Consider the following 25,340-nt stretch of genomic DNA (forward strand, 5'->3'; position numbering starts at 1 on the left):
TAATATTATTCTGACTGGATACCAAAGAAAATTACAGACCAATATGTCCTCCTATAAAAACAGATGCAAAAATTCAACAAAATGCTAGCAACCAAAATCCAAAAATCCATTAAGAAAACTACATACCACAATCAATTAACATGTCATATTGACAGAATAGGAAAGATAAATACATGATCACTTCAACTGATACAAGGAAGACATCTAACAAAATTCTAAATTCTTCCAAGATAAATACACTCAGCCCTACAAATGTAAAAGCATCTTAATAATTCCATAAACTAATACAGCTAATAAAATAATACAAGGTCCAAAGTACAAGACCAACACAAAAATCAGTTTTGACTATATATAAATAAAATGAACAATCAGAAAAGGAATTTTAAGAAAAATATATTTATACTACTATCCAAAAAATAAAATGCTTTTAGGAATAAATTAAGCAAAGGAGGTGATAGAAAACAATAAAGCACTGATTATAGAAATTAAAGAAGACTGAAATAAATGGAAAGATGTAGTGTGTTCATGAGCTGAACATCTTATTAACTTTGTCAAAATGATCATACTACTCAAAGCAATGTACAGATCCAAGGAAATCCCTACTCCAAAATGCTAACTCCTTGTGCAAATAATAAAGCCAAGTCTAAAAATCACATGTAATGGCAAAATACCCAAATGTTCAAATACGTAAAAGATTATGTTGATTTTCTACTTTACATTATTCGCAAAAACTCAAACTGTATCAACAGTCTAAATGTATCAACTGAACCCACAAAACTCTAACAACAAACATTGAAGTAATATTCTCATGTTGGATTTGGCAATTTGGATTCTTAGATATGACAACTAAGGTATAAGCAAGGAATTTTAATTTCCTGAAAATTTAATATGTCCACAGAAGACTCTCTGCAAAGTAAAAAGACAAACTGCAGAATAGGATAAAGTTTGTGAATTATACATTTATCTAATATCCAGAAATCTTACGTTTGTATAGCAAACAAAGAAACAAAAGCAAAGAGGATGTGTGTTGAACACAGTATTTAGGTAGCAGTTTGCCTACACCCCATATCAGGGTGTGTATGTTCAAGTTCTGGCTCTATTTTTGTTTAAGCTTTTTACTAATGTGCACCCTTGGAGGCAGTAGGCAATAGCTCAAGTTACCAGCTTGTAACACAAGCAATCCATATCAGTGCTGGTTCTCACCTTCACTCTGTCTCCTTTCTGCCCCCCAACCCATCTTCCCTCCCTCACTCCCTCCCTCTCCATCTCCTTTTCAAATAAATAAATAAACCTTATTTTTAAAATGGCAAAAGTCGGGCCCGGCGCGGTGGCGCAAGTGGTTAAAGGTCCTCGCCTTGCACGCCCGGGATCCCATATGGGCGCCGGTTCTAATCCCGGCAGCCCCGCTTCCCTTCCAGCTCCCTGCCTGTGGCCTGGGAAAGCAGTCGAGGACGGCCCAAAGCTTTGGGACCCTGCACCCGCGTGGGAGACCCGGAAGAGGCTCCTGGCTTCGGATCGGCATAGTATCGGCCCGTTGCGCTCACTTGGGGAGTGAATCATCGGACGGAAGATCTTCCTCTCTGTCTCTCCTCTCTGTCTATCCACCTTTCCAATGAAAAAATAATAAAAATAAATCTTAAAAAAAAAAATGGCAAAAGTGTCAAACATCTAGAAGAGACAAAATATAAAACTTCAATCAATCAAACCTTTCCTGTAAGTGAGGCAAAAAACAATAAGGGTAAAAGGAAAAAAAATTGATAAACTAGACTTTATTAAAAACTCTATAAACTGAAATATAATTTGAAATAAAGAAAATAAAGTCCATATAATAGGGAAAACACTTTGGGAGTATAAGTGCACATCATATGCATATATATATATGCACACACACATATTTGTATATATGTAACAAAACTTGTATTCTGAAGATCAGAACTGTGGAGAGTGGAGCCACGCCCCAAGATGGCGCTTGTGACCATTGCTTCATGGCGCAGAGGTGGTAAACAAGTTTAAGGAAATTGCTGAGGATTGGGCCGAGCATGCATGGAAGCTGCGTGATGCGCACGTGATCAGAGTCGTGATTGGTGTACTTGCTGCGTGATATGATGAGCTGTATATGGATTGGTTTATGTTATGCATAAAAACTGTGGGTAACAATAGGAGAGGAATTCCCCTATGCGTAAGCCAAGCGATATGTTGTAACTGCTTCCGCTTTGCTTTTACGCTTGGATTCTTATTCCTTATATTGGATGTATGCTGCCGCTTATGTAATAAATTTTATGAAGAGTGCATACCGTGTCAGAGTCTTGCTCATGGGACGAGGCACCCCGATAAGAACAACCCTTACAAATATGAAAATGCAAGCAAATAATTTTTAAAAAAGAAAACTTGAAGGCATGACAACAGAAGATATTTAAAAGACCTATAACAACGTGAAAATATGCTCACTTTCTTGAAAAAAACAAATGCAAATAACTATGATACTATTTCCAATAGTAATACTATTATTAAAAGATCCTATACATTGCTAGTGACAATACAAAGCAGGACAGTTGGTTGGCAAATATTTCATCAGTTTCCTGTAAGATTAAATAATTACAGACTTACACAGCTCAGAAATTCTATTCCATTGCATTTACCCAAGAGAAATAAAAAATTACACATACAAAATCACTTCCACATAAATATTCATAGAGACAGACAGCAGTTCCCCAGTTTTTAGGAGGCAGGGGCAGGGTGAGGTTCACTGGGAAGGGCATGAGAGAATCTTCAGGGATGATGAAACAAAGTGTTTAATGCCAAAACTGTTGTGAGTTTCACATTCATCAAAAATTATAATACTGTACATTTAAAAATTGGTGATAGTTTATGTAAAACTTACCTCAATAAATTTGGCTTAAAGATAGATGGGAGGGAACCCAGAATTGGGACCTTGACTTTTTCAGTAAGATTTCCTCAGGCAACTCCCATGAGGAACGCTTCATTGAGGTCCCTGTTTGCACCAAGGAATGCGGAGGCAAAACATTGTTGGAATAGCTAAGTTATTCACTTGTTCCCTTAAATTTGCTAAATGGCATGCTGCATTTACTGAAATATTCAAGGCATTTATTTAAATTTTCTTTGGCTAAGAAGGAACCACCATAATAGTGATGGCATAAAATAAAATTGCATATATTTAACACACCTGCACATAGACATGTCAAAATACCATTTCAATCTATGGTACAATGTCAGGGATAAAGAAGACTGATCAGAAAGGAACACAAATTACTAGACCTACAAGCAAAAATCATTTTGGAAGAGGACACTACATATTTTGCAAAATATCATTCACCATTGATTGAACATTTTCTCTATGCCAGGCAAGAAGACACTCTAGGCTAACATTAACCTAATTTGAAGAATCATGAATTAAATCAGGATTTATGTTAATACCATCACACAATATGCTTATAGTACACAATCTTTTACTGGAATAAAGAGTAATGTAAAGAGCTAGCCATTGCAAGGGATTTTTTTTTTTACTGCAAAAGGCACCTGTTTTGTTACATAAATCCAAAATGATGAAGCATTTTATCCTCTCAATTATTAAACATTTTATGTCTAGGATAAACTGTGAACATTTGTTTTCTATCCCAGAATAAAGTGTACCTTAACTTCCTGATCCAGAACTTTTGAAACATTTTTTTGTGATACATTACTATAGTAAATGCAAGTAGGAAACTTGAATGTAAGCCTCCATACATACTACATTTTGCCTACCCAATCAAGGAAAGTCTAAGGGAATCATAAATAAATAAAGGTATGTCATTAGAAAAATCAAAGAAAACTAAGAAAGGAAGAGGGAGGGTGTGAGTGAGAAAGGGAGGGAGGGAAGATGGGAAGTATCAGTATGTACTTAAAATTTTCTATGAGATAATCAAGATGGCTGAATAAGATAAAGACACATTTAAACAGAGAGAGAACTATTAGCCAGCAAGAAGCAGAGAACACACATTCCAGGACATAGAAGAGGACAGGCCAATGGCAGAGGAGCACCTGGAGAATAACAGACACAAGAAAGCAGTGGAGGCAACAGTGTGTGGTATTGCAATGACCAGAGACCCCAGTGGTAGTCAGCAAGCTGTGAACTGAACTCCACTGGTATACAGAAGTCCACTGCAGCCAGGTGGGAAGGGGGGTTCACCAGGAGCTCAGCAGATGAGCCCAGGCAAAGAACTGCCTATCTTGCTTATTTGTTTGATGCGACCACAAGCAGAGAGAGAGTAGTATACCCCAAACAAGTGGTGCAGGAACAGGGTGGATTTCTCAGCCCAGACCTCCATCAGAACCACATTGGGTGTCATTTTGTATAGGGAGGTAAAGGCTGTAGGATGGTATTGTGCATACACTAAACTGGAGGTGAACAACATTCATGGCTCAGTGCATTGCACTGACAGCATCCTACAGGTTCCACCCAAAATAGGTCCAGATAATCCACAGACTTAATGGACAGCAGATCAAGAACTCCACCAGTGGGACATCAGTACCATTTTGTACACTGTGGCAAAGGCTTAGAGACTAGAAAGACAACAGTGAGCTGTGCATGCACTGAGCTGGGAGCCATAGGGGAAATAATACTGAATTTGGCATCCACCAGACCAAACTAAGGCCAGATGTCCCTCAACTTGACAGCCAACAAGTTCCAGCAAGATCAGCAACCTAGCTATTTAGGACACCTGGTGTATCCCTTATCCTGGAACTCCAACCAAAAGTGGGAGAAAGGTTGTACAGACAATGGCGCAGCCACAGCATGGAATCACAGGAGATAGAGAGTGGTGAGCCAGCAGCTAGAGCTATGGCAACTGTGATGGAAGCCTAACACAAGAATCCAGACCTGACCCACTGGAAGGAGTGGCACAAGTGACCGTAATCAAGGAACTAGGTAACAACCACAATAAGTAAAATTGGACTGTAGGCTTGTGGGTGACACGGCTTAGAAACATGCCCTAAGGAGAAGAATCTGCTAACCATAACTACAATGACCAAGCTCAAATGAAGAGACAGAGATAATTAAAATTACTTATGACCCACTTTCCCCGCAAGGCAGCAAAAGTTTTGCCAACCTCAGAGCTAAGAAAGGAATACATTGAGAAAATGAGGGATAGAGAAATCAAAACACTTGTTATAAAGCTTCTTATCAACAATGAGAAGCACATACAAGAGTTCATGGAAAATGTTATACAGATTTTGAAACAAAATCAAGCTGAAAGCAATAGAGCAAATTAAAAATCCAGAGAAAATTCTCCATAATAAAATGAATGAGGCAAAACAAAGAGTCTCAGAACTGGAAGACATTTCTTGCCATGATGACGAAATAATCAAAAGCTGCACAAGCAACTGAGTCAAACTAGGAAAAGTATCCAAAAATTAAGGGACACAATTAAAAGGCCAAATATAAGAGTTATGGGAGTCTAGAAGGTGCAGAAAGAGAAGCTGGGTTTAAAAGTGTATTTAATAAAATAAAGGAACTTTCCCCTAATCTGGAGAAAGAATTGGAAAACAACATCCAGGAAGGGCACAGAACTTCCAACAGGGATGAACAAAAGCAATCTTCACCATAACACATGATAACCAAGCTCTCTTTAGTCAGATATAAGAAGATCCTTAAATGTGCATGTGAAAAAAATCAATTGACATATAGAGAAATGGCAATCAGACCCACAGCTGACCTCTTACAGGGAACTCTACAAGCCAGAAGAGAATGGAGTGACATATTCCAGATTCTAAAAGCAAAAAAAAATTGTCGGCCCAGAATGACATACCCAGTAAAGCTTTCCTTTGTCTTTGAAAACAAAATAAAATTCTTCCACAGCAAATAAAAGCTCAAAGAACACATCTCTTCCAAACCTGCCCTACAAATGATACTTAAAGATGTTCTCTTGACAGCGAAAAGGCAAATGTGAAGAACAACCCAGTAAAATAACAATGGAAGACTAAATCAAACAATGAACAACAAATTGCTAAAATGACAGGACCATATTACAACCCATTTGTATTAACCCTGAATGTAAATGGATTAAACCCATCAATCAAATGTCATACATTAGTAGACTGGATTGAAAAAACAAAACCCATCATCTCTCTGTTGCCTATAGGAAATACATCTCACCAACAAAGATCACTGGAAACTATATCTCATGTATTTTAATGTTTTTTTTTAAAGATTTATTTATTTATTGGAAAGTCAGATATCCAGAAAGGAGGAGAGACAGAGAGGAAGATCTTCCATCTGCTGATTCATTCCCCATGTCAGCGCAATGGCTGATGCTATGCCAATCCGAAGCCAGGATCTAGGAACTTCTTCCAGGTATACCACACGGGTGCAGAGTCCCAAAGCTTTGGGCCATCCTCGACTGCTTTCCCAGACCACAAGCAGGGAGCTGGATGGGAAGTGGAGCTGCTGGGATTAGAACCGGCGTCCATATGGGATCCTGGTGCATGCAAGGCGAGGATTTTAGCCAATAGGCCACGCTGCCAGGCCCAGTATTTTAATGTTTTTATTTTTAGGTTCATTTTTTCAAAACACTTATTTTTCTCATATTAAAATCTTCACTGACTCAGGTCATACAATAGCATCATTTTCTTCCAGAAGGTTCTCGATTTTTTTTTTTAATTTCTTCAGCGATACATTAGTCATTCAGTAGAATGCTATTTAACTTCATGACATCATAAATTTCTATTTTCTCTGTTGATTATATTTTCTGGCTTTTCATTTAAGGGAATGTATATTAGCTGTGTGATGGAGACTACCATATCCAGATGTGAGGATACAATGCAGTATGCATCTCTACTTTTAGACCAAAGATGGACTCACAACGAGACTGTTAAATATATCTTCACAATAGGATGCTGTACTTCTCTGCCATTGTCCATACTCACAATGTTGAATTTATAACTGTTTATGAAAAGCCAAACTATTGTAATAGCATAGGGGAAATCAGTGTATGTGGGTAGAGTGGTGGGGGAGGGAGATAAGGGAAATCCAGAGCCTGTGCAACTATATCATAAAATAATAATAATAATGGAGAAAAAAGTGTTTATACGAGGACCCAGCGAACTGGTTCAACTGTCTAATCTTCTACCTTCAAGCGTGGGGATCACATATAGGTAGGTGATTGTTCTTCCACTGCTCTATTTCACATCCAGCTCCCTGTTTGTGTCCTGGAAAACAGGTGAGGATGGGCCAAAGCCTTGGGACCCTGCATCTGCACTGGAGATCTGGAAGAAGCTTCTGGCTCCTGGCTTTGAATCAGCTCAGCTTCCCACCTTTGCAGCCATATGGGGAGTGAGCTAACAGATTGAAAATATTTGTCTCTACTTCTCTCCATAAATCTGCCTCTCCTATAAAAATAAATAAATCTTTAAATAAATGCATAAATGTAATGCATGAAATCTTTTCCCTTTGTAAAAATCCACTTTAAAAATACTTTCAAAATTTTTGTTCATTTGAAAGGCCGAGAGAGATCTTCCATCTGATGGTTCCCTCCATAAATGGCCACAATGGTCTGGATAAGCATCAAACCAGAAGCCAGAGAACTCCTGCTGGTCTCTCGTATGGGAACATGGGCCCAAGTACTCTGGCCATCCTTTGCTGCTCTCCCAAGCACATCAACCTGGAGCAACCAGGACAGTGACTTCTCCCCGTGTGGGATGCTGACACTATAGGCAGTGGCTTAACACTGCATGATAGGGCAGGTCCCAGTTAATAAATTTTGAAAAGAGAATGGGTTCCACAAGTCTCAGGGGATCTCATTCTGGTTTTTTCGTCTGCACATATCCCTCCCTCACAATATGCTCTCTCCAGAACAGCTATGGAGTCAACTCTTACACATTCACTGAGGTTGATAAGGATTATCTTCCTCAGCAAATTTACAGCTTGGGCTGAGGTTTAGCGGTAGTGACAAGTACTATGACAGGATAACTGCAATCAATATTGAAAGTATATATTCAAATAATAAAACAACTTTTTGATTGCCTATACATTTATCTGTTTTAATAGCAATGATATATAAGTAACTGTAAAATACTTAATGATACTAATATACAGTATTAAATTCAAATTAAATATTGTTAAACCATTTAATTGTTAAAATAGTAGATATTTACTGAAGATAACTGAGAATATATGTATAAGAAAAAATTGACTTATCATTTTATCACCAGTATCTAATATAGTGTATATTATTCTCTAAAATATTTTTCCCATTAATTTTGAATGAATATTTAACATGAAGAAATCTTATGTTAATATAAAAAAAGACATTTGTAGACAAATGCTGCGTGTTTACAGACAAGGATAAGGAAAGGAAATTAAACTTTGAAGTCCAAGTATGATAGCCTAGTGGCTAAATTAACAACTTGCATACACTAGGATCCCATATGGGTGCCAGCTCGTATCCTGGCTGCTCCACTTCCCTTCCAGGTCCCTGCTTGCGACCTGAGAAAGCAGTGGAGGATGGCCCAAAGCCTTTGGGGACCTGCACCCGCATGGGAGACCTGGAAGAAGCTTCTGGATCCTGGCTTTGGACTGACTCAGCTCCAGCCGTTGTGGCCACTCGGGGAGTGAACCAGTGGACAGAAAATATTTCCAATAAAACATAAAATAAATCTTTTTTAAAAAGAAAAACTTTGGGTCCTAGAGTGTTCTATGCCAAAGGAGCCCAGGTAATGTCCTATTCAGTTTCCATTTATTATTTCATGAGACTCTATTTAGTGCTCCTGGCTTTGATAACACTTTCCCAACAAAAAACATTCACAGACATTTTAAGTAGTATAAAGCAGAATGTAGATGAAAATGTAGACATGTAAAGAAAATTAAGAAAGAATATAATCTGTAAAAATCTAATCTCTTCCCTTCGAATATTCCATTTTTCCAAACAAAATCGAAACCTAACCATATAACAAATCATCGATAATATCATGTTGAAACTGCCTCACAGAAACCCGAAAGACCCACCTTTTAACCCACATCTATGTTTTGGGCATAATACCTGCTTCAAACTACAATGATTTAGCCTCTAAGGCCCATGGGCTATCATGAAGTTGAGAAAGAAATGAGAATATAAATATGAAAATGTGTGATCCAGGATATTTTTGAAACCCATATTTTTAACATAAATATTGTCAGCCTGCAAATTCAAAAGCAGTCCTCAAAATTAGTCAGGAAAACCAATGCAAGCCCCTGCAGATGAACCTCAGTTGCCGCCTTTAGGAAACGTGACCTTTCTCAGTTTGCTAGAACTTGGGATTTCACAACATTATTCTCTGTTTTTTCCATGATATGGTATACACAGATGAAGGCATGCAGGCTGTGATATGGTCTAATAAGCTTGTTCTATACCAAAAAAGCAGTCTTTACTATAACTGTGGAGAAAAATAAAATGCCTAAATGGGTTATCAAAGATAAGCAACAAAATAGAACTGAGAGAAGCTAGTATTAAGCAGGAATTTATTCACCATTAACCAACTTCCTATAACATGAGTGTACTTGCGTGATTGGAACAAAAACAAGATTTTAAAAATTAAAAACCCAGAAAGTCATCTGACCATAAAAACTGACAGGAAAAAAAAATAAACTATTATTTCTCTTAACGCCAAAATATTTATGTTGCATCTTGAAGGAGGTGGCATGAGTTGGCAGCAAGGCAATCTAATAAGCCAGGAAGATGAATTTAGTCACTAATGGAAATTGTCAAAATACCCATATCTAAGGAAGATACACATTTTAATTTTAAAAACCATAATATGAAAAAAAAAATTGACCCTTTTATTTTGAGGCAAAGTAATGAAAATAAATATCAACTTAGAGCCACAGCAAACTAGCTTGTTTACAGCCAGCCAGGGAAACTACTCAGGAATAGTGAAGTTCCAATCAATTTTTCACATTTCAGAAAATTTCACAAAAAGAAATTAACTAAAAATGTTAATGCGAGCCACATCCTGCAGGGTCATTTTTCAAGCATTACGTTACAAAGTTAGGTCAAAACTAAGGAAAGCCAGGGACATTCTTTTTCCTATAAAAAATTAACTTAATTGCGTTTTTCCTAAAATATTTTATCAGTGACCAAATACAAGACTCATACATAGCTTAGTCTCTTGTTTTCAACAGCATTATCAAGAAGAAATGTGACAGTAAAATAAACAAAATTAAGGCCTTAGAAAAAATTTTTAAAAAGAAATCCTACGGTAATGATCAGTCTTGTTTCTTTAAACTTCACATGAAAGATGAGAATTACTTTTATTCTATAATAAAAATCATATTCTGGGCATGAGAAAATGAATTATTAAACTTTATTTTTTGTGCCAGGCACAGCAACTCAGTTGGCTGATCCTCCACTTCCAAACACTGGGATTCCATAGGGGCACCATTTTATGTCCCGGCTGCTACTCTTCCTATATACTCATTGGCACCTTCCTAGTGGGCTGGGAAAATGGCAGTGGATGGGCCAAAGCCTTGAGACCCTGAACCTGTATGAAAAACCTGGAAGATGCCCTGGTTCTTAGCCCTTGGCTCCTGGCTCCAGATCAGCTTAGCTTTGGCTTTTGTAGCTGTTTAGATAGTGAGTCAGTGGACGGAAGATGTTTCTGTCTCTCCTTCTCTCCACAAATCTGCCTTTCCAATAAAAATAAATAGATCTTTTTAAAATTTTATTTTTCATTAACCTAATAAAGAGCAGTCTGCCAGGGATGTTATTTCATTTGCTCTTGAAGTACATCTAAAACTGTAATTGCACATATACATATTATAGATGGAAAAGTATTTTAAAATATTATTCCAAAGAAAGTCTAAGACTTAAAAGTTTCTAAACTATTCACAGTATCAATATTCATAAATATCAACAACAATCTGAAACTAGGCTATATTGGAATCATCATGAAAAACCAGAAAATATATGTGAAACAAATGTTTGCAAACATTGAAGGGACTGTGGCCTCAATACTTATTTTAAACTTTGTTTTGACAGCATTAGCAAGTCTAATAGAAAAGAAAAAAGTACAGCCTAGAAGATAAGAAGTAAATCTGAACTCACAGATGTCACAAACATGTATGCAGATAATTCTAAGGAATCCATTTAAAACCTCCCAGAAATAACTAATTTAGCATGACCACTGTACACAGGTCAATATAAAAATTGTTTTTTATATACTGACAACAAACAAATGAGGATAAAATAAAATAAACGGCACTTATAATACCTTATGAACTTATAAAATAAATTGAAAAGGGTACACTTAAGACCCACAATCTAAAAACTATAAAACATTGTTAAGAAAAAATGGGACCTTTAAAATGGAAACAAATATCATGTTCATTTATCAGAATACTGAATGCTATACTGATTAACATGTCAATTTTCTCAAAAACTAAACAAATTCCGGGCCCGGTGCGATGACGCAGTGGTTAAGGTCCTCGCCTTGCACGCCCGGGATCCCATATGGGCGCTGGTTCTATCCCAGCAGCCCCGCTTCCCTTCCAGTTCCCTGCTTGTGGCCTGGGAAAGCAGTCGAGGACGGCCCAAGGCTTTGGGACCCTGCACCCGCGTGGGAGACCTGGAAGAGGCTCCTGGCTTCGGATTGGCATAGTATCGGCCGTTGCGCTGACTTGGGGAGTGAATCCTTGGACAGAAGATCTTCCCCTCTGTCTCTCCTCTCTGTATATCCGCCTTTCCAATAAAAAAAAAATAATAAAAATAAATCTTGAATAAAAACTAAACAAATTCCAACACGAAATCCAAACAGTAAAAATTTGGGGAAAAAAAGTTATAGCACATACACAACTTGATTTCAAGCCTTATCATAAAATACTAGCAATGGGATCAGTGTTACAGGGCAACAAGTTAATGCACTGCCTATGACATGGGCATTGGATATGAGTGCCAGTTAAAGTCCTTGTGATCCCATTTTCAATCCATCTCTGTGCTAATATGTCATGGAAAGTAGTGCAAGATGGCCCAATGTCTTGGGACCCTGCTATCCACATGGAATACCTGGATGGAGTTTCGAACTCCCAGCTTCAACAGGACTCAGTCCCAGTCTTTATAAGCACTTGGGGAGTGTACAGTAGTAATGAGGGCAGTGTAATAGATCACTAAAATATACTTAAAAGAGACATACACATGATGCATCGTCAATTTATTTTGAATAAGGATACCAAAGTAATTCATTCAGGAAGGGTAACTTTCTTTGAAGAGTTATTTACTTTTATTGAACAGGCAAATTTACAGAGAAAAGGAGTGACAGAAAGACCTTCCATCCACTAGGCCACCTCTTAAATGGTTGCAACAGCTATAGATGAACCTATTCAAAGCCAGGAGCTGAGAGCTTCTTCCACATCTACTATGCAGGCAAAGGAACCCAAGGACTTGGGCCATCCACTGCTACCTTCCCAGGCCATAAGCAGGTAGCTGAATGGGAAGCGGAACAGACAGTGTTTGTAGGAAGATTAGCCAGTTGAACCATCGTGCCATCCACAGGGAACCTTTGCAATGTTTGGTTCTGGATTTATTTGAATCATGGATGAAAATTAACCAGTATCCTTACCAAATACCATACAGAATACAACTGCATTGATAAGAAATTAATATTTTCAAGCAAACATGGTGACAATGAAGTAGTCAAATATTTCTTTTTTAAATTTAAACATTTACCTTATTTATTTGAAGGACAAAGTTTCAGAGACAGAGGGATCTTTCATCCACTGATTCCCTCCACAAATGGCCACAACTGCCTTAGTCATGCTGGTCGGAAAGCAGGAGTCAAGCACTTCTCCCAGGTCTCCCACATGGGTTCAAGAGTTGTACCACTTGGACCATCCTCTGCTGCGTTTCCAGGCCATAAGCAGAGAGCTAAATCAGCAGTGGAGCAGTCAGGACTCAAATCAGTGTCCCTTGGCATGGTGTGAACTCAACTCAATGTGGCAGGCAGTGGCTTAACTCATTATGCTAAAATGCTAGCCTCCAGAGATTTCTCACAAAATACACAGAATGCCAAAACATTAAAATATGATAAATCATACTGTAAAATGTCACCAAATGAGAAAACATATCAATATAAGGCAGATTTAAGATGTTATATCCATAATATATAAAACCTGGTTACCATTAAATCAGGAAAACTTAACCTGTATAAAATTTATGAAAAGTAAAATTACAGGAACAGAAAAGAGATGAGCAATTAGTTGTCAGAAACTGCAAGTAGGTCGGGATTACTGACAAAAGAAGAGAATCAGAAAGCATTTGAAGATGATGCAGGTTTTCTGAATATTTATGATAAGATTGGACTCTGAGACCAGTACACCAATAATGAATTTTAATTAATTTTATAATATATAAAGTAAAGGAGACTATAAGAAAACTATCATCGAATTCCAACACCTAAGATGACAAAATGGTTAAATCAGCTGTGCAACAAGTTAATCTACTCCAGGAGACAGGAGTATCCAGATAAAATGCCAGAGCCCCAGATGCTCTGCTTCACATCCAGGTTCCTGTGAATTCTTCTGGAGAAGCAGCAGAAGACATTCCAAATGGTTGTGTCCTTGCTACCGGTGTGGGAGATCCAGGTGGTGTTTCTGGCTCCTGGCTTTGGCCTGGAACAGACTTACCTGTTGTAGACATTTGAGGACTAGAATAATGGACTGAAGATCTCTTCCTCTTTCCCTCTCCTTTTCCCTCCCTCTCTCTCTTTCTCTCTCTCCCGTAAAACAAATAAATATTTAAAAGATTCACAACAGTAAAAGATGAGGATGAGTAAATGAGGAATAATTACGACTTTCATGCATGGGTGGAATATAAGATCACTGTGGAAAAGAGCTTGGCAATTTCTTGCATAGTTAAAAATAGACTAAGATACAACATGACAACCCCATCCCTTGTTATTTACCAAAGAAAAATAAACGTGTGTGTTTACAGAACTTTTTTTCAAATGTTCACAACAGAGGAAGTGAGGGGAAAAAACTTAAAAATACTGTTTCCACTCTGACTCAGTAGCAGGTACTTTTCCATTCCCATTCTTTTCCCTCTTCCCCTCTGAGAAGCACAGTTTGGAGTTTCTTACCAGAGAAGGGACCCACACTTTCAGGCTTGTGTAGGTCCATCCTATCATGCAGAAAAATGAAACTGGGCTGGGGGACTTCCTGTGGCTTAGCCTCTTGTTTATATAATCATAAAGTGATTAAAGGCTTCACTGTTGCTTTCCCTTTACTATTGTCTTCATCAGCTCATAAGACACCTAGTATCTCGGTTGAGTCCCTGATAATATGACTGTTTAAATAAAATTCAGTAGTCCTTGATAAATACACATAAATAATTATTTAAAAAAAAAACAGGGCTGGTGCTGTGTGTCATGGTTAGTAAAGTTGCCATCTGCAGTGCTGAATCCCATATGGGCACTGGTTAGTGTCCTGGCTGTTCTACTCTGATCCAGGTCCTTGCTAATGTACCTGGGAAAGCAGCAGAATGTGTCCCGAGTGTTGGGCTCCTGTGTTCTTCTGAGGGACTGCCTAAAAAGTGCCTCGCTTTGGACCAGCCCAATTCTAGTTATTTTGGCCATTTGAAAAGGGAACTTGAGAATGGAAGGTCTCCTTTTCCATCTCTTCCTGTTTCTCTGTGTAACTCTGCTATTCAAATAAATCTTTTTAAAAATCCATGTATAGTAATTAAAATAGAATTCCTCAATATGCAATGTGTAACTATAGAAAATTTACATCTAACATTATATTGAAATGCTAAATCTCTTCTTCAAAAGACAGAGAACAAAAAATAGAGATCATCCCTTACCATACGTATTAAATTTGAACCTGAAGTGGTAGCCAGTGCAATAAAGAAGTCAACAGAAAAAAAAGGAGGGGGGTACCCTGTGGCCAAGCAGGTAAAGCAGCCAATTGCAAATCCTATATCCCATACGGACAGGGGTTCAAGTCCCAGCTGTTCCACTTCTGACTCAGCTCCTCTGCTAATGTATCCAGGTGAACAGTAGAGAATGATCCAAACGTTTGTGCCCCTGAACCAACATGGCAGACCTATAAGAAGTTTTTGGCTCCTCGTTTCAGATTGACGGACATTGCAGTTATTTGGAAAGTGAACCAACAGAGGGCAAGTTTCTCTATGTCTCCCTCTCTCTGTAATTCTGCCATCCAAACAAATAAATAAATCTTTTAAAGCATTACTTCAAAAATAATAGATAAAATGTGAAAAAGAAAACATTGGAAATGCTAAAAAGGATAGCTCTGTTTTATCTGAATGTATACATGGAAAATCCAATGTCACTGGCACAACTATTAGACTAATTAATAAATTCAGTAATGGTGTTCTATATTTCAGTTAGAGACTGCACTTACACTGTTATACACATTTGTTAAAACCATGGAACTTCATATAAAGCCAATACATTATATCATTTATAAATTGTTGCATAAGAAAAGTCATATTTTAAGATAAAAAGATCAATATATAAGAACATTTATTTCTATATCTTAGCTGAAGACAATCTAAAATAATTTTTTCAAATTATAGTACTTCCAGTAGAAATAATTAACTGCAGAGGAAAAAATTTAACAAATGATGTGCTGGATCTCTCTGATGAAGGTTCTTAAAGAAGACCTAATTAATGGACAAGTGTACAATAATCATGAATTTTAAATTATGAAGTTAGTCATGAATTTAAAACGGCCAGGTTTTAGCACCAGCCAACAAGAGTTGGGACTGGGGGCCGGCCAGGACAGGACAGGCTGCAGCATCCCATGGCAAAGGCCAAGACAGGTGAGGGGCTATGCCAAGCTGGGTCAGATCAACCACTGGCATGCACAAGATCTGTGGCTGGGAACAGGCTTGGTTGGAGACCTAAAGGGACACCGTGGCTGGGTTGTGGTTCCCACTAGTGAGCACAGGGGTGGCGTAGGGGATGCGGTCTGATTTGGACATTGCCGCAGTATCCCTTGGCATAGTGTGGACTGGGACTGGGGTATGCCAGACTGCTAGACTCTAGCATCCACTGGTGTTCGTGAGAACAGGGTAAGGTATAGGACTAACTGGGCCAGGTCTCTGCCCCTGTGGAGCCATGCGTAAGCTGTGTCTGGGTGTGGACTAGGCATGGCTGGGCTGTAGCACCCAACAGTAAGAATCGGAAAGACAGAGGGCCAATCAGGAAAGGCCATGGATCCTACTAGGACTAGAAGTAGATTCAGTAGGGCTGGCCCATGGACTCACCGGTGTACGCGAGACCTGGCACTGGGAAAGGTTCTGATGAAGGAGCCTAGGGAACTCTTCTGTTGGGACACAGTCCCTGCAGGTAAGCGCAAGAACCAAGAAAGGGAGCAGCCCAGACCAGGCCAGGTTATGGCACCCATGGACCTACCTTTGGCTCAGATCTGGGGTGAACCAGGCTGGGCCAGTTTATATCACCCGCTGGTAAATGTGAGGACCAGAATGGTGTGGGGGTCATGCCAGGTCAGGCTGCAATGCCAAATATTTCATATGAGGGTTGGGACTGAAGGTTGGCTAGGCTGGCTAGGCTATAGTTCCCACCAACATGAGCTGGAATTAAGGGCAGGCCAGGTCAAATCAGGCTATAGCACCCACTGGCAAATGCCAAGGTGAGACAGGACATGCCAGACTGGGCTATAACGCCCAATCAGCACACATGAGACCTGGGGGAGAGCAGTTGAACTTGCTGGGGACTTGTGGGGTACCACCCTGCTGGGACACTATTCCTAGCCCTTAGTATAAGAACTGGAATTGGGGGCAGACCAGGCCGGACAGGGCTACAACACCTGTTGGCCTGCATACAAGCTGGATTCAGGGAAAGCCAGGCTGGGCAGCCTGCCTACTGATACATGCATATGCCAGAGTGGGTGTGGTTTGGTTGGGCTTTGTCATAGCATCAACTAGCAGATGGTGCCTCAGGGCACAAACTCTGTCAAGCTAAACTGCAGAACCACCTGGAGAATGCAAGATCCATGAGTAGGAGAGAGTCCATAAGGAAAATAACGGGCACCTCTCTAACGGGATGTAACTATCACTGGTGAGCATTGAAACTAGGACTAGGGGTAGGCATGGCTTACCAGTGTGGACTGGTAAGTGAGGCTGGCTACGTGATCTAGACTTTAATGCCAATTGACATGTACGAGAGCAGAATGAGATGTGGGACAGACTGGACCAGTCTGCCGTATATGCTGGCAGGCACAGAAATCAGGGCAAGGAACAAGACTGGTGGGGTTGTCGCAGGTCACTCCAGCTAGGCTACAACTCCCACTGATTTGTGTGAGGGCCAAATGTGCAGTTAGCAGGATCAGGCTGGACTGCAACACCCATTAGTTTGCGTAGAAGATAGGACTAGAGGTGGAATTGTCCCAGCAATGGCAACTATCAGTGCGCGTAGAGGTAGATTTGGGAGACAGAATGGGCCGGACGCTATATTGACATGCACACACAAGAACCAAACCTGGGATCACCTCAGATTAGGTGTCTTTGGGAATCTTCTCAACTGAACCACTGGATCGAAACTCCAAACATGGAGAAAATTGCACGTTCCCATGGTCTGAGTGTGGAATACATGCTTCAGAGCTGGGCCTCCTCAGTGGACAGTATGTCCATATGCAAATGGAGGATTTGGCAGGACATAGGAGCCTGCAAAGGACACCTGGCACCCTGATGGACGGCAGAACAAATCAATCAACTACCCAGCCAGGAGTTGGCAGTGAATATCTGGGCAAATACAAACTCTAAGGTAGACTGTGTCAGCCAGTGGACTCTGGAGAGATTGCAACGTGAGAGGAGTAGCAAGATTGGTAGCAATACAGAACTGTTGAACTATCTAAACTACTTGAGCAGGACCCTCAGAGCATGCCACACATCTCTCAGGGGGTGGTTGGGATGCTGAGTGTGGCTTCTCCCCTTATTTCTCCCCTACCATCAAATACAGTAGTGAAAAATGAGAATGCAAAAACAATGGTCTCACCCATTTTCCTCTAGAATTACAAAAAAATAAATTTCTGTTACTCACAATACAACTAGTCTAATGTATTTTGTTACAATATCTCCAATATATCTGGACAGTATCACTGTTAAAATATCCCCCAAGGGTTTACAAACCACAATGACACAAATAATTATGAATGCCCCTTCAGCTTAATGTGTAATTGTACAGGTAACATTATTCACCTGTTCAACTCCATAACATTTAGTTTTGCAGATGATACATCTTGTATTTAACAAATACACATATGTCTTATAAGTCTTGTGATCAACTGATCCTGAGGATACTCATAAAGTTGTAAAACAGGGACTGTTTCTTCTCCCCTCACTCTATCCCAGAGGAAACCTTCTTTATTTCATTCAGATTTTCCCACCCTCTAAATTTTAAGGGAAGTGATGCACTTTGGCAGGAAAGGGTTATGTAAATGACTGGTGTAACTCTTCTTTTATGGTCATATTCTACTTGCCATTGTACCGTTATAAGCATACATAATTCTAACCAATGGTTCAAAGGGCTGTTTGCTTTCTTTTCTTTATTATGGGACTCCTAATAAAGTTTTCATAGCTGATTAAAAGAGTACACATGTGTTTGGCATTGTGGTATAGCACAGTAAGCCACTACTTCCAATGGCATTCCATGTTGGCACTCCTATTCAAGTCTTGGCTGTTTAACTTCCAGTTCAGCCCCCCCGGAATTTGTCTGGGGAAGAAGCAGATGATGCCTTAAGTACTTGGGACCCTGGGATCAATTGAAGAGACCCAAATACTATTGCAACCATTTGGGGAAATGAACCAGTACATGGAACATTTTCTTACTCTGCACTGTCTTTCAAATAGATACATGTGTTGGGGAAAAAAATGAATACACAGGAACAGTTTATACTCTTTTTTCACTGAATATTGTGGGATCTGCATGTGACCTCTGGGAGTACAGAGCGGTTTTGTATATATGAAGGACACCACGCTGATAGGGTAACTTGATAGAAAATCACAGAACAGAGAAATGGAAAGAACCTGTGCCTAGTGGTATCACTATTTGGTTAAATTAATTAACCATGGAGACATTCTACTTGCTGCAAACTTATAGTTATGTGAAATAACAAAAGTTCTTTATTGTTTGTCCAATTAGTGTCCCTACCACTTGCAACAGAAAGCAAACTAACTGATAAAAACAAATGCCGGTATGCTTCTATTTGTCATGGAGAAACACTTCAGTACATAAATTGGATTGTGAGATTATAGACAAACTAGAAGTTCGCCAAAGGAGGCAAGGTCCTGAAAGTCCTGTCAATACAGAAATCACTAGACAACTTTTCAGTAGTATTCTTCTCATAAGAACATCCTACCCCAATTAAAAAAAAAAATCTTCCAGAACTTTGTTGTTATTCCATTAATGTCCCAGAATTACAAGAAAACCTGGAAGCAAATCAATCAATTCTCCTATTGTTGATTGAACTACAAAATGATACAAATGCCTTAGAATCTCAGTGTCCTATTTTATCAGCTATGATCAAAAGCTAGACTAGAACTTGCTCATAAGTGGTGCTTTGCTTTCTCTATAAGTTAATAAGTAGGTTTCAGTATAACAAATGTAAAGGTTAAAAATTAAATTTAGGAAAACCCATTTCGTTCATGATCTGTGTCTCTGATGGCCTCTAATTATCAAATAACAAAGGATTCAAAGTTCACATTTCAACAGAGCAGCAAGTGCCATCACACACTACTACCCTTTTGAGTAAAGACCAGCAGAAGCTGTTAAAGCAACAAAGGGCAGTTGGATGTGGAGAGATCATGAAGGTAAATAAACTTAAGTATTGATGCATAAAATGAGAACCTGGTTTGTTCAGATGAAAGGAACCTGTGTGTTAGATATCACATTAAAGATTCCTCTTCAAAAACCTCAAGTATTACCAATATTCAAAAAAAATTTTTACAAAAAAGATTTAACCAAGTAGCTAGGTGGCTCATTTATAATTTTAATTAGAAAGAATATCTGCTCCAAAACTACTGCAGTTTCTTCATTACCAGTGTCAGAAAGGGGTCAGGTGATGTAATCACTGCATTTGAAAAAGGAAATCATTAGAGGATAAGAACAAATCAAGCAACCAACTGGCAATCTATTGAGTGTCAATTCCATAGTTACTGTTATCACATAGGAAAAACATTATTAAGACTATCTCATAGGTATTCATCTATACTACTGATAGAATGATAATCAGTAAAACCATTCTAGAAAGCAATTTGGCAAGAGCAGATCCCTATCATTTAGAAGCTTAAAGTTCAGCTATTCAAATGCCACCTGGAAGAGCCATAATGTATAACAGTTCATGATTTTGCAGGGGAATACATTTGAACTTCTCAAGCTGCAGCACTGACAAAGAGGCAGGGAAGTAATTTGGCAAGGATATGCAAGAAGAAAGGAATCAGCAATTAACAGAACAAAGTTTCTAAAGTATCACTAAAGGAGAGATGAAAGTGAGGGACACACGGTACTAGACACAAACACAGTCACTTAAGCATAGGTCTGATAGGCAATTACAGTGTAGGGGCTAGTGAAGGGGTGGAAATGAAGGAGATAAAGCACTCCCATCTCAGGTATATTCACAAAACTTTCCTGGGGGGAAGTTTCAGTGGATTTGTAAATTAGACCTTTGTTACAGGTAGGAAGAGCTCAGCAGTAGAGGCATTCATGGAAGGCAAGCCTCACTTTCAATCCAGGGGAAAAAGGAGAGAGATGCATGGTTCATAACTTCAAATTCGGATTTTGAGAATGCATAGCCTAGGCAGTTATTGTAAAAAGTTAGGAAACACAGAGCAGTAATGAACCTAACATTAGAACCACATCAAGCAAGCAGTTACAGAAAGAGGTCATACAAAGACCAGCAAGAATTATTTAACTTTTCGACATGACTTTATTTTCCTGTTATCTATCATATATGAAACAGGAACTGAGGCAAAATTTTTGAGCAGGTTTGGGCTCAACTGCTTTGAAAGCTGAGCCAAATCACTGGTTAATTGTGTGAACCTGGGCATCGGATTCTTTGCATACAAATGTATGGAAATTGAGTTATATACATAACAGGTTATAATATAATTATGACTAAAAAAGTATCATAATTTATCTGTTGATATAGCTTCTGTAAATATCAGAGTCTACTGCATGTATCAAAGACTTAAAAAATACTGATGCACATTAGCTCAACAGCTCTCCCAGGAAGGAGGCAATGATGATAGAATATTTTTTTAAAAGTTCAAAAGGAAGTGAAACTACTTCTTCCAATGACTAAAAGTCTTGACATCTTAAAACACATTATACAAATTGAAGTGATAAATTGTGGTGTATATAAATACAAACAGTACACAAAATTTTCAAATAAACTTTTAAAACAAAAAATAGTTATATGGCAAAATGCGTAATAAATGAAAAAATATTAAAATATAAAACTATATGTAGAATAATTTAGCTTACTGTTTACTTCAAACCATTTTTAACAAGTGTATTTAAAAGAAGGAAAAGCAGCAAAGCAATGAGGAATTATTTCTAGGGTATTTACAGTTATGGACATTCTTGTTTTCTCCCATATGTGTTTCTATATTTTCTAAGTTTCCAACGTTGAACATGTATTATTTTATTACCAGTTAAAATAAAATAAAACGTAAACTGGTTGAATAAATGAACAAAGAAACGATTATTGCCTAGTCTATAATCTAAAAAGAAAAACAGATAAAACCCTTGAAACAAAATGCGTGTGAGAACAAATACATGTCGATACTCAACTCGGGAGGATGCATGTTACAAAATTTGGAAGATGGATACACTCAGCAACTGATGTGATAGCGAAGGAAAGACTCATGGGAACATTTGCATTGCCATAAAAGTCCATAAAAACAGACCTTGTTCCATTTTATCTGTTGTATCTGGCACAAAATGATTTTGTGGACAGTATACCTCCATTGTACCTCCATGAGGCTAGAAACAGAAGATAAATATAATCCTTGAGTAATTGTTGAACAAGGATTTAATGAATTAATGGAATTGGGCATGGGCTTGGATCTGTAAGACTCCAATAAAATATAGGGACATAATACAAACATAAAGCTCAAAAGATTTCAGGTAAATTCACCTAGACTAGAATGCAATGGATATATTGTGAAACACACTGAAATCTAAGATCAGATAAGGGGAAAGACCACATTAGGCCTCTAAAATTAGAATACTTAGGAGATAATATGGTAAGAAATGGAAATTCATTAACAGGTTATAACAATAATAAAATATGAAATTTGCCAAGCATTTGCCATGTGTATTCAAAATGCCTTATCCATTTTTTAATTTGATGATTTAAGTAATCTGTGAGACAGGTACTCTCACACTTTTGCCAATGACACAATTAAGACTCAAATTCCGTAGGTATAGGGATTCCACCTTGTCCCTCCTCTTCCTTCCTCCCCGTTTTCCCCTCACACTATTTCCCTCTAGATTATTATAGTAGTATAGGCCTTTAGTAACCGTTACAAGCTTAACATTCTGCCATTCAAGTATATCATGTGCCTGTAGGCATAGGCAATGGCAGAAAATCCAGTATCAAATTGTCAAGGTATATTTAACAGTTTCATTAGGGAGCAGAGGTGCATACTGTAGTGTATCTTCACTTCCCTGTGTATTAGTCTCCATTACACAGTTTACCTATGAGAATGTATGTATATACTTTTTTTTATCTATATTTCTATTGGTTTTGTATTTTGCATGACATTTGTCTTATATCAGAGAGACTATATCCCACCACGCAACCTTACTGTGAAGGTCATTGCTACTGTGTTAAGCAGATACCATTCATATTTTTGAGGTGATTGAAACATTCGCCTACCTAGAACATTGATGTGTGAAGCAGAAAAAGCAAAGCCCTAGCTGAACAGAGGCATGACATCCTAATGATAGGAAAGCTATATAAAATGTTCTTGTAAAATTTCGACGCAACAGAAAGGGAGAAATGATTGCTTCACGAGGCCCAGTTGTTACTTTAAGAATTCAAAAGCACAAGTTTGCTCCCAACTTGTGTCAATCACAAAGAGAAATTTCATTTGAATCTAAATTGATGTATACTGTTGAGATACATTGCTGTATAATTAGCATCTGGCATTCATTTCTGAATAGCAATATCAAAAGAAAAAGAAGATAAATATTTAATCAGAGCTCCATAAAAATATTTGCCCCTGGGGCAAATGCCATAGGCCGCAGGCACCAGGGAGATACTTTAAAGTGAACTGCTTCCAACAACAGAATTGTACTTTATTTCAAAGGTCTGTAAACCCCACATAACTTTGTCCAGAAAGATTTTGTGCATTGAAAAAAAAGCAATTTTGAATCAGTTATCTACTTTTATGGAGAAAAATGATGACAGTCCTAACTTAAAATATTTCTAACATGATTCTGTAGCAGATTTGCAATCCCAATTAGCTTGTGCTTAGAGTAAGATGAAAGCTTGCATACCTTAAGCACACACTTTCTGAAGGGGAAAGAGGTCAACATGATGCAAGGCATGCTGAGTGCAATAGAGAAACTAGACAAGTAACTCAAAAAGTGGACCCAAATAAGCCATAACACACACACACACACACAAATAATAATCACTCAACTATGACAAGGCTTAATGATCACACATTACAGGTTTTTTTTAAAAAACTATCTATTATGACCAAACAGAACTTTTAAATAATTTGTAATACGTTTAATGTTTTAGAGGTTATGTGAAATTAAAGATGATGGGTTTCAGCCTGGAGAACCTTTTTCTCTGACACAGCCATTCATTCCTTGGGCAGTGGATAAAATTACCTAGACACCCTTCTAGGAGATATTCCAAGATCTTAATTCTATATTCCTAAATCTGGCTGGAACTTTTTTGCTCTTTTTCACGTTCATACCCACACCCACTCTACTCCAGAAAGCTCATTTTCCTTTAAACAAGAGAAATATTTTCTTTCAGTTAGTTAATGGGCAAAATTCTCAAGTTTTTCAGATACCTTGTTGAATGAAAATTTTAAAAAGTTAGCAAAAACTCACAACTTTAAAACAAACAAACAAAAAAGACACAAAAAGACCTGAAGCCTGAGGCCCTGTGTCTTTGCCCCACTCTACTGGGTATGACACCATAGTATTTGCAACAAAGATGTCAGCAGGGGAAAACAGGCTTTCCTGACCTCAGGCTGGGGTAGGTGCACGTTGCTTTAGGACAGAGCAAGAGAGCTTGCTGCATTTTAGAAGAACTAGAATAAATATTAAGCTATAGGCAAAGCTTCAAGAATGCGTGGGCTGAGAACAAGTCGTGAAAGGTTAGCCGTAGGCGAGGGAACACAGGGGAAATTTTAAATCTTCCACCAGAGCCTAGTGATCCATTAACAGTCATTCCCCACCCCGGTTGCGCTCCTACCCCTAGAAGAAGGAGCTGCAGTGCAACAAGCAGCCCTATTTTTAAACACTCAAAACTCTCCCCTGAACTTCAGAAGGGTAGAGTTACCAGCCGGTTTCTTTCCCAAACAAGTGAGAGCAAATCTGAATCCCCAAGGCCGAAGAGAAAGTAAAGTTAAAGGGACAAGCTGTGAATGCAGTGTGAGAGTGAGGTGATGGGGGGGCGGGAGGGATTGGAGGGTGAGAACTTACCGCAGCCTCTGCAGGCTGCTCCCATAGACTCAGGGCCAGTAAGAACAAGCCGGCAGCCAAGCAGACTCCACGCAGTTGCATTCTTCTCCGGCTCCCGCAGTTCCTTCAGCACCCACACGAAATCCCCGACTGACTCTGATCAACTGACATAATCTTCAAGGGTTTACTGGGAGAGAGCCAGAGCCGGTGAGAGACAGCGAGGGTGTCCCAATTGGGCCGGTCGGCTTTGGTGAAGAAAAAGAAGCTTTTTAAGAGTAGAGGAGGGAAAAAAAAAATAGCTATCTTTTCTTTTCCCCTCCCCTTCCTAAAGCCGGTCTCTGGGGAGCACTTTTGCCTTCTGTGGAGACTTGCAAACTTTTTCCTCACTCAAGTCTCATAGATCTACTTTCCTTCCTCTCTTCCCCCCGCACCGCCCCCTCCCCATCAGCACAGGGGAATTTGAGTATCACTCCGCCACAGCTTTGGACTCCACCAGCAACCTGCGAGGGAGTGACGCTCAGTTATTTGGGGGAGGGAAACTTCCAAACCAGTTGACTGAGCAGCAGGAGTCACAAGCAGGAAGCTTTCCTTTTTTGTTTTGTTTTTTTTTTTTTTTTTTTTTTTGCACCTTCCCTTGAGACTTCACTTTCCAGCCCTGTCCCACTCTTATTAATGTGAGCCACCGACCC

At 38.8% G+C, this 25,340-nt stretch overlaps 1 protein-coding gene across 2 annotated transcripts in view; it reads right to left on the reverse strand.

Moving 5' to 3' along the window:
- Positions 1–25,055, reverse strand: part of COL4A5 (collagen type IV alpha 5 chain) — a 185,485-nt gene extending 160,430 nt beyond the window's left edge. For both annotated transcript variants that reach the window (XM_040999806.1, XM_040999805.1), the window contains exon 1: positions 24,673–25,055. In XM_040999806.1, coding sequence (XP_040855740.1) covers positions 24,673–24,753 — 81 coding nt within the window. In that variant the 5' untranslated portion in view covers positions 24,754–25,055. The remainder of the gene's footprint in view (positions 1–24,672) is intronic.
- Positions 25,056–25,340: the final 285 nt, after the last annotated feature.

This window comes from Ochotona curzoniae, unplaced genomic scaffold (genome assembly GCF_017591425.1).
Source record: "Ochotona curzoniae isolate NIBS_2020 unplaced genomic scaffold, NIBS_Ocur_1.0 scaffold_1852, whole genome shotgun sequence".
Taxonomy (NCBI): domain Eukaryota; kingdom Metazoa; phylum Chordata; class Mammalia; order Lagomorpha; family Ochotonidae; genus Ochotona; species Ochotona curzoniae.